This window comes from Lycium ferocissimum, chromosome 12 (assembly GCF_029784015.1).
Source record: "Lycium ferocissimum isolate CSIRO_LF1 chromosome 12, AGI_CSIRO_Lferr_CH_V1, whole genome shotgun sequence".
Taxonomy (NCBI): Eukaryota; Viridiplantae; Streptophyta; class Magnoliopsida; order Solanales; family Solanaceae; genus Lycium; species Lycium ferocissimum.
In genome coordinates this window covers 31,187,609-31,197,845 of record NC_081353.1, presented here as the reverse complement: position 1 = coordinate 31,197,845, position 10,237 = coordinate 31,187,609, and the positions used below count along the sequence as shown (strand labels likewise).

The 10,237-nt window shown below is 35.8% G+C and overlaps 1 protein-coding gene and 1 non-coding gene across 2 annotated transcripts; one reads left to right on the top strand and one right to left on the bottom strand.

The window, feature by feature from the left end:
- Positions 1-2,713: 2,713 nt before the first annotated feature.
- Positions 2,714-7,372, bottom strand: LOC132040018 (nuclear pore complex protein NUP43). Its single transcript, XM_059430621.1, has 5 exons — positions 6,694-7,372; positions 4,812-4,881; positions 3,654-3,891; positions 3,480-3,553; positions 2,714-3,028 (listed from the first exon to the last, which is right to left on the bottom strand). The coding sequence occupies exons 1-5, from the start codon at positions 7,317-7,319 to the stop codon at positions 2,975-2,977; spliced, it is 1,062 nt and encodes a 353-aa protein (XP_059286604.1). The 5' UTR covers positions 7,320-7,372; the 3' UTR covers positions 2,714-2,974.
- Positions 7,373-9,345: 1,973 nt separating this feature from the next.
- LOC132041253 (U6 spliceosomal RNA) lies at positions 9,346-9,448 on the top strand. The gene has a single exon (XR_009410956.1). It is a non-coding gene; the product is annotated as a U6 spliceosomal RNA (small nuclear RNA).
- Positions 9,449-10,237: the final 789 nt, after the last annotated feature.

Genomic DNA, 10,237 nt, shown 5'->3' with positions numbered 1-10,237 from the left:
TTAGTTAAAAATTTAATTAATAAATAAACAATTAAGTAACTAATTAACAAGTTATTATCATATATTTAATAAATAAACAATTAACTAACTAATCAAAAAATTAATAAATTATTATAGTTTATTTAACAAATAAACAATTAATTAACTAATGAAACAATTAAGAAATTATTAACAAATAAACAATTGTCTTAACAAAACTAAATAAATAATTAAGCTAGTGTAACAATTGAAATAGCTAGTCTAACAATTAATAAATACTAAGTCGCTAATCTAACAATTAACAAATACTAAATAAAAAACTAATAAATAATTAACTAATTAATAATAATAAACAAATTTAAAAAAAAAAGGAGTATTTATGGGAAACGGATCGCCCAAAACGCACAAAAAAATGCGCAAAAATGGAAATCTTTTCGAAATCCACTACGATTAAACAATGATCATGCTTAGGGTAATAATATATTTAGCAATATAATAAAAAATTCGTAGTGAAATACCTAGATTGAAGGTTTTTTTGAGTTTTCAAAATGAACTCTGCGCCGCCCTATTCCAAAATCTAACCTTAGAAACTTGTTCTACACTTCAATATACCAAGCATAATATTGACTTTCTATTGAAAAACAATACGAAAAAGACGTTTTGGGGGGTTGGGGACCAACGAAATGGACAATGGCGGGTTTTTTTGGATTGGAAAGGTGCCGTCGTGGTGGGGAAGGAGGGGGCCGACTTTTTGTTTGCTACACGCACGAATTTCGTGCGTGGAAGGCCAAACTTTTATTTTTATTTGATCCTTTTCACGCACTAAATTATATGCGAAACCTACTTTATGTTTTTTTTTTTTTTTTTTAGTTTAGTTCGTTCAACTATTTTTTTTTTTTTTGGTCCTACAAAAGTCGCGGATTCGGATGTTACATAATTAGTATTGAGTTTAAGTTACATACATCATCAATGTTAAAAAATTTACACCATCGGTCATCTTTACCTCGTTATAACATGTAAGATGTCTTATTTTCAATAAATATTTTACCTAGTGTTTATTCATTGCCTCCCAGTGGAAATTTAATGAGAATATGTTTTTCTCTTACCTTAAAAGTTCGATAAGGTAAAGATAAATTCACCTATAATAAAAAGATATCAAAAAGAGAGTACATAAAGAAAGTAAAAGAAGAGAATAGAAATAGCAGCAAACTCTGAAATGAAAAGTTTAATGTAATGTCATGATTACTTTCTGCATTCATTCTATATTTTGGATTCAAACAACTAATGCATGCTTATTTTAAAAAGAAAAAAGTACTAGAAATCCAATGTTTCAGTTTCTTCCAGAACAACTGCAATTGGACTTCTTACATAGTGCCTATTACTAGTCCATTTCAGGAATCCTTAAACTACACCACTGGTTGAACTATTGGCTGTTCTTGAAAAGGTCACTCGGTATGTCCTTTTCTGGTTCAACTTCGAGAACTTTAGAGTAGAGGGCTTAAAAATTACTCCAACTCCTGGTGGTGAAACTATCTGCACAATGTAAGATGATTTAGCCTCCCCGACATTAGTCACTGCTCTTGTATACGTTTGAGAATTTTCTCCAAGTGTGATTGAAAATGAAGGATAATTCAGTTGTGCTTCAGGAATACTTTTCACTTCCGAGCAATCTACCTTGCATTGTAGAAGGTTTCCAACCTCTCTATTTGTGTAATTCAAACCACACAAATAAGGTAAGTAGTCCTTGAATTTGGTGTCATATATTAGTCCCGGATCATTTGCTCTTGATTCTTTTTTTTTTTTCATCATTTGCTCTTGATGGATTGACATATCCTGCACCAATGGCAAAGATGCTAGCAGGAAGGAGCATTTCATCTAATATGGTACCGTTGGTGAGATTGGTTGCAGCAAGAGACCAAGGAGGGTGAGCGCTTTTTAGTAATGTTGCTACTCCACTGAGGTGAGGACAAGACATGGAAGTACCCGAAATAATGTTGAAGGCAGATTTTGTGTTGGTGTTGTTCTCAACAGTAGGCCAAGCAGCAAGAATGTTGACACCAGGACCGATAATGTCAGGCTTTAAGATTCCGTGACTAGCTAGGTTTGGCCCTCTAGAAGAAAATCCAGCAACAACCGGAGCATTTTTATCTCCGAATATAGTTCCTTGGAATGTAATCCGGGCTCGTTGAATTCATATAGTCAACGATGATCATTCCATCTTCATAAGTTACATCCATTGCTGGAAGGACGCGAGCGTCAGCTGATGTAGTGAAACCATCATCTGCCCTATTTATTAGAACCATCATCTGCCCTATTTATTAGAATCATGTCAACACCTCCGGCATCCTTAACAGCTTGTCCTTCTGCAATCCTAGTATAACCACCCCCAGGCGGCAGTTATATCAGATGGTTATTAGAAAAGAATTCACCGTGCTAAGTCTTGATGGACCTTCTCACTTTGCACATGTAGTGTTGCATTGAAATCTCACTTCAAATTAAGATTATGGTTATGTGGAAGGAATTAGTAAAACTATGTAACATACTAGCATTGTTCCCACTTTTCTCTATCCCGCTTATTAAATAGTCAAGATATGAATCGACACAAATAGAGAAATAAAACTATAAGTAGGAGAATAGGTGAAGTTGATAAATTGAATGCTGCTTGTTTAATTGACTGCTATATCACTATCGTAAAGGTTGACTCAACAACTATGTATTATGCTAAAATTCAACATTATGTAAGAACCAGAAGAGAAATAGATAATATTATCAATTCCTGTTCTACAAAATGCCTAAATTGCAGTGTAAATCTTTAAGATTTGCCAACATTTTTCCTTTACAGAAACACACTTGCTCATAATTAACAGATGGCCAACACTAAAGGGCTTAACCATACAGCAAACTCAAAATACAAGGAAGATAGCCCACAATATAGCCAAAGTTCTCAGCTTCACAAGCAGCAGTCATTCAAAATCCTCAGCTTCATAAGCAGCAGTCAAGACCTTGTCAAGATGGCTATGGACTCCCACTCCAAACTACAAACAATGTCCTGCAAATTAAAGTTCTTGATGTTAAATAAGCACAGAGATGAATTCGTAGGCGTTCGGACAATATTTGTTTGCAAAAAGGAAAGCAAAAAGTATTTGGAGTTGAAGTCGAAAAGACTATTTGAAAGTTGAAATGGTGTTTGGACAATATTTGGTTGAGGTTGGAAAAAGAAAAAGTATTTTGAGGTTGAAGTGAAAAAAAAGAGTATTTGAAAGTTGAAATGGTGTTCACTGTTCAGATATGAATTTCACATGAAAAAGTTTGAAGTTTTGGGAACCATTATATCTCTCACTTGAAATACTCTCAAACAAGTTTTCAGATATTCTTTCACCATTATTTAAAATACTGAACTTCAATATTTGCAGATAATGAAATACTATTATTTGCGACCAAACATCTTGAAATGATGCTCTTAGAAGGCGTAACAACATCAAAGTTAAGGTTTCACATACTGATGGGTTTTGTCGATCAATGTCAAAGCTGTTGATGGCACAAGGTTCAGCAAGAAGCTCGACGGGTTCTTCACCTGGGGCAAACCAAGACGAACCAAACCATCAGAAACAACTCATACACGAAAAAGAAAAAAAGAAAAAAAAGGGAAAAGAAGGTCTAGATGTGTTCTATACCTTGTTCAATTACGGCAAGAATGCCATCCTCTGAGCAAATCATGGCAGGAAGAACACGTGATTCTGAGATGTTTCGGTAGTTGGATGAAGTAGTATAGTTGTCATACTGGACCTCCCAAACATCACTTTCTGCTGGTGAAAGAGCGGACAAATCACTGGTTCCAACACCAGAAAGCATTATAGGCTGCTGTTGCCAGCGAAGATCCCATGCAAACACAGTACCAGAAGAACCTCCTGCCTTCAAACACAATACAATTAGAAAAGTGAAACTGGAAACGACCTTGCAAGTCGAAGAAGCAAAGCATCCAAGATTCTCCAGAAAAATAACCATTCCTTAGTAGTTTACATGGTCCTTTTGCTTCTAAGGGTTTCCAATTTACTTTCCACTTCATTCCCCTCACCTCCCCAACTCCATCCGCCCCACCTCCAAAAAAGGACAAAGGAAATATAAAAAGGAAAAAATTCAATTCAATCATGAGTTAAATAAAATAACATTGTCTTTTTTTGATGAAGCATAAAATAACATTGTCATGCAAGACATCTTTATGGTTATGCCATTAGCTACAAAATTTATGCCATTAGCTACAAAATTTTATGTGAGAAATATTTTGCTAGCCTGGTTATGATGAAGAACAGCATTGATGCACTGCTAGTCAGTGTTACAACTTATATTTCCCTCACTCCTTATACATGTTCCAACCATATTGTAAGTGGTACTATGTCCAATTTTATTAGGAACAGAAAGTCCAGGAAGTCACAAGCTCCCTTATCTAAATTACCACACTGTTCTTTTCTAGTTATAAGTTCGCTTCCTACAAGCTAATAAAACGGAAAATGAAGTTTTGTGGTTCGGCGTGTTGAGGGAGGCAACGAGGGGTGGCCTAGATGTCAAAGAGCTGGAGTGACAACCTTGGAAACAGCGGTTCTAATCACAACAGATGCGACATTAGTGAATTCTTCCCGTCCACCCAAGTCTTGATAGGCAGAGTTACTAGGTACCTCTACTGATGAGAACTAACAGGTACCCACTTGACTAGTCTAGCTAAGCGCAAGTTGTATGGACAGCACTTCTATCAAAAAGAAAAGAAAAGATAGGGAAGAAGGGTTGACAAACACTGTCAGTCAAGAGTTTAAGAGAAGGCAGGAATAGCAGCTTACAAGACAAGTGTGCTTTCTTGATGGATGAATATCAATCGAATGTACAATGCCAGAAGTAATTCCATGAGTCCTGCAGTGTAGCCAACACATTTTCAATAAAAGGAGCTTACACAATACATTATAGCATTCTTGGCCTTTTAAAAGATGAATGTCATAGAATCACAAAGAAAGACTTTTCCATTGAAAATCAACAGAATTTTTCTATTTTTTGATTTTTTATGGGACGAGACAAATCCCAATTGCAAGTTCATGCTGAGATAGGTTCCAAGATTACTTTTTTCTCCTCCTTTTGTTTTTTTCCCTTTCGACAGGTCAATTTCAAGATAGTACCAGAGCTCCAAGCATGAGAGCTAATATCTGACATATCATCTATTCAAATATACCACGGCTCAATTTCCTCATTCCACAGAGGCTCAACTCTTCTTTACTTTAACTCAGATTTAGACCTATGGGTGATAGTTGAGGTACCATTTTAATTTGTTGCAAAACATCAGTGTCTTCCATCAACTTCAGTTACTTCAGTACTTGTTATCAAATATTCCTCAAGTTAGAATTATATCAAACTCAATTAAGGAAATGCATAAATTTAACTACAAAGAATAGACTATGGATATACACTCATGAACATTCAACCAAAAACTCGGACAAATAACCCAGATATCAAAACACACAAGAAATGAATAGCAACAACACCAACAACATACCCAGTGTAAACCCACAAATTGGGATCTGGGGAGGATAGAGTGTACGCAGACCTTACCCCTACCTTGAGAGGTAGAAAGGCTGTTTCCGAAAGACCCTCGGCTCAAGAAAAGCATAACAAAAAAGGTCAGACAAGAATTGATGGAAGTAAAGAAAAGTAAGCATTACGAAAAAAAGTAACAGAAATCGAAGTACTATAGATAAGCATTATGAAGAAAAGTAACAATAACTGCAGCAAACTAATACGATAGACGAAGTACAAGAGAGAGCATCTATTGATAGAAAACGAAAGACAAGAAACTACAAGGCTCCTACTACTCCTACTAGTATGGAAGGATACACGGAACAACGCTCCACTACCTACTAACCTTCTACCCTAATTTGTGTCCTCCACAACCTCCTATCTAAGGTCATGTCCTCAGTAAGCTGCAACTGCGCCATATACTGTCTAATCATTTATCTCCAATACTTCTTCGGCCTACCTCTACCTCTCTTGAAACCATCCATAGCCAATCTCTCACACCTCCGTACTGAGGCCTCCGTGCATCTCCTCTGCACATGCCCGAACCATCTCAGCCTCGCTCCCCTCATTTTGTCCTCTACTGAGACCACCCCCACCTTTTCCCGGATAACTTCATTTCTTAGTATGCCCATACATCCATCGCAACATCCTTATTTCCGCCACCCTCATCTTCTGGACGTGAAAGAAAGAATAGCAATACAACAAAAATACCACTGCCAATTCGCTTTAAACTGCGAAGACCCCAATCCACCACTCACAAACTCCACGGGCGACGCCCATTTCACCGCGCTATACGAAACCAATCCATTCCCATAAAAAACATTCCTACAACTCAAATTCCCTTCAACAAAACTCACCAAATTAATCCTCCCATCTTCACCAACAATCACAAACTCCAACCCATTTTCACTCACATCAATCCCATTAACTAAGATTTAGACCTATAGGTGGTAACTGAGGTGCCATTCTAATTTGTTGTAAAACGTCAGTGCCTTTACATAAAGTTCAGTTCTTGTTATCAAAATCAATAAAAGGAATGCAAAAATGAACCACAAATTATACACAATGGATATACATTCAATCAAAAAGCTCAGCCAAATAACTCGGATATCAAAACACACAAGGAATAAATAGCAATGCAGCTAAAATTTTCATTACCAATTCGCTTTAAACTGCGAAACAGGCCCACCGGGACGTCGTTGATCCCACCATTGAAGTCCAAATCCCAATCCACCACTCACAAACTCCACGGGCGACGCCCATTTCACCGCGCCATACGATACCAATCCATTCCCATCAAAAACTCTCTTATAACTCAACTTCCCATCAACAAAACTCACCAAATTAACCCTCCCATCTTCTCCAACACTCACAAAATCCACCCCATTTTCACTCACATCAATCCCACTAACCCGACCAGAATGAAACCCCGCCTTTTCGCCTTTTTCGGGCACGGAATCGATAAATTCCAACGACCCATTAACTAAATCAGCTGTATAAAGCAGTAAAGAACCTGAAAAAGTGGAAGCAACAATAAGGGGTTTATTGGGGTTTTGTGAAGTTTTTAGTGAAGTGATTCTTGATGGGGTTATTAGTGATGTTTGAAATGTGAGTTCTTGATTTGAAGTGTAGTTTAGGATTTGGAGTGAAGAAGTTGAGGATTCTTGATTGAATGATGAGAGGATTATGTGATGTTGGAAAGCTGAGAGTTGAGGAAGCCAACGAAGAGAATCAATGTAGTTGTTTTGTGGGAAACGATGGATTTGGAGATTCTGAGAAGCCATTGTTGTGTGAGGGTTTTTGCTTCGAGGGTTTTAGCAAAGTAAGGACTATTTTCTCATTTTGTATTTACTTTTTTGAGAGAAAATGACAAAATTGTCCCTTATTATTTATAGTAGGTTGAAAATAGCTTGTTAAGTTACAGGTTTTTTGGCGAGTGGGATCTGGGAGGGTGGAGTGTATGTAGATCATACCCCTACCCTGAGAGGTAGAGATGTTATTTCAGGTAGATCGTGGGGTCAAGATTTAATTGAACTGTGAAAATAAAGAATATTTAACGGGAACTCATATTTGGAAGTACAAAATTTGCAGTTTTACATTATTTTTTATCTATTTCGAGTCTCTGGTGTAACTTTTTAAAGTGCAATTTGTGTTATTTTTGATCTATTGTTTGTGTCTCGTGTAGTTATTTATGTTGCGGTATTTTGACAAAAAATTTGTAGTGTTTCTAGTTAATTTTGCTTTTCCATGATTCCTGTTAAATTTAACAATCAAAGTTTGATAAATATTTGACGGACACCAAAAGTGCTCACTTATGACAAACTTAAAGGACCAACAAAAAACATGGAAGCAGCAATATATAAGGGGTTTATTGGGGTTTTGTGAGGATTTTAGTGAAGTGATTCTTGATGGGGTTGTGAGTGATGATTGAAATGTGAGTTCTTGATTTAAAGTGTAGTTTAGGATTTGGAGTTAAGAAGTTGAGGATTCTTGATTGAAAGATGGGAGGATTATGTGATGTTGGAAAGCTGAGAGTTGAGGAAGCCAACTAAGAGAATCAATGTAGTTGTTTTGAGGGAAATGATGGATTTGGACACCCATTTTTGTGAGGGTTTTTGCTTTTGAGGGTTTTAGTAGAAAGCGGGAGTTAATGGAGGGAGTGAGGTTTTGGTGAATTTTTAATGCAATACTATTTGACTTGAATAGGAAAAAAAAAATGAAAACATTGGAGTATATACTATTGACTTCTTTTTTCTTTTTTCCCTTTTCATTTAGTCTTACTCTTCCTATTTCTTGAGCAGAGTGTCTATCGGAAACAACCTCTCCACCTTCACAATGCTGGGGTAAGATTTGCATACGATCTACCCTCCTCAGATCCCATCTGGTGGATTATACTGGGTATGTTGTTGCTGGCTAGACACCAAATCTAGAAGATGAAAAAACTTTAAAAAAATTTATAATATTAAATATAATATGATAATTTTATGATTATAAAGTATGCTATTTAGATAAAACGAAAAAATTTAGAGTTATATTATTTTTAAATGCATAAAAGTTTCATTCTTTTTAAATAGATTAAAGAAATATCATGTAAAAAGGATAGAGAGTAGTAGTATATATGGAGACGAAAAAACAAAGGAGGAGGAAAGAAAAAGAAAACAATAATAATTGAATTCACATTTTGATTTGAGAAGGTTCATGACTTTATTTACCAGCAACTCGTCAAAAATCGTGAAAACGTTATAATAAGGTGCCTTTACTTCTAACTCCTTCAAGGTTGACTCGTTTTTCCCTTCATGGACTTAGATCTTTTTTCTTTCAACTTTTACTTTGTGCAAATCTTGACATAAATTACTTCAACCATCACGTATTCTTTAGTGTGTATATATCATACGGAAAAGGAAATGCCCCTAACGTACAAAAAATGACTTGATACATATGGTACACAAATAAATTATTACATTCAGGTGAGCTCATAAGTAATAAGCTAAATCCGTCTGTATATATGATTGAAAAGGGATAAGAAAGAAGAAAAGAAAATATAGTTCTTGTTCTTGAAAATGAATGCAAAATTGGAAGAACTAGGTGAGTTGGTTTGGTAAAGTTACAACTGGGCAGATTTTATGGGCCAAGGTATTGTCATCCAATAGTAGCCCATTTCGTAATGGGCTTTTTAAAAGAAGGCTCAACTAAACAAGAAAAGAAGCTTTCTGGTTCTATTTCAACCAGACCCCTAACTAGATAGTCCCACATCGACCAAAAGCTGAAACGCTCTTCAGTTTATATGGCAAAACCTTAACACCTGTATTTGTCCCTTCGGGGACATCCGATAAAATTGGAACGATACAGAGAAGATTAGCATGGCCCCTGCGCAAGGATGACACGCACAAATCGAGAAATGGTCCAAATTTTTTTTGACAATTAAATCCGTGATTTTTGATCTAGCCTCTCCTTTGAAGTTGTACTTTTTTATCTGCATTCTCCCTTAGGGGACATCCGATTGTTATTTTTGATCTGTTTGTTTGTGTATGGTGTAGTTATTTATGTTGCAGTTTCTGATATTTTGACGAAAATTTTGTAGTGTTTCTAGTTAATTTTTCTTTTTCACAGTTCCTGATAAATTTAACAATTAGAGTTTGGTAAATATTTGACGGACACCGAAAGTGCTCACTTATGGCAAACTTAAAGGACCAACAAAAAACGTGGAAGCAGCAATATATAAAACGTGGAAGCAGCAATATATAAGGGGTTTAGTGAGGTTTTTAATGAAGTGATTCTTGATGGGGTTGTGAGTGATGATTGAAATTTGAGTTCTTGATTTAAAGTGTGGTTGAGAATTTATAGTGAAGAAGTTGAGGATTCTTGATTGAAAGATGAGAGGATTATACGATGTTGGAAAGCAACGAAGGGAAAACAACATAGTTGTTTTGAGGCAAACGATGGACTTGGAGATTTTGAGAAGCCATTGTTCCGAGGATTTATGCTTTTGAGGGGTTTAGCAAAAAGTGAGGACTAGAAGGTGAAGTGTCGGTGTGTTTTTGCTGCATTACTATTTGACTAGAAGGAAAAAGAAAATGAAAACTAATGTATTAACTTTTTTTTTTTCTTCAATTTGTCTTCTCTTTTTGTGCATTGGAGTGGACACGAAATTTAGAATGATTTTTTTTAAACTTATGATACAAAATATCATTCGAAAACAATC

Coding starts and splice junctions, on each gene's coding strand:
- LOC132040018 (XM_059430621.1), bottom strand. CDS start 7,319: ATGGCTTCTCAGAATCTCCAAATCCATCGTTTCCCACAAAACAACTAC. Junction 4,882..6,693: donor TCGCAGTTTAAAGCGAATTG/GTAATGAAAATT, acceptor GCTACACTGCAG/GACTCATGGAATTACTTCTG. Junction 3,029..3,479: donor TTGATCGACAAAACCCATCA/GTATGTGAAACC, acceptor TTTAATTTGCAG/GACATTGTTTGTAGTTTGGA.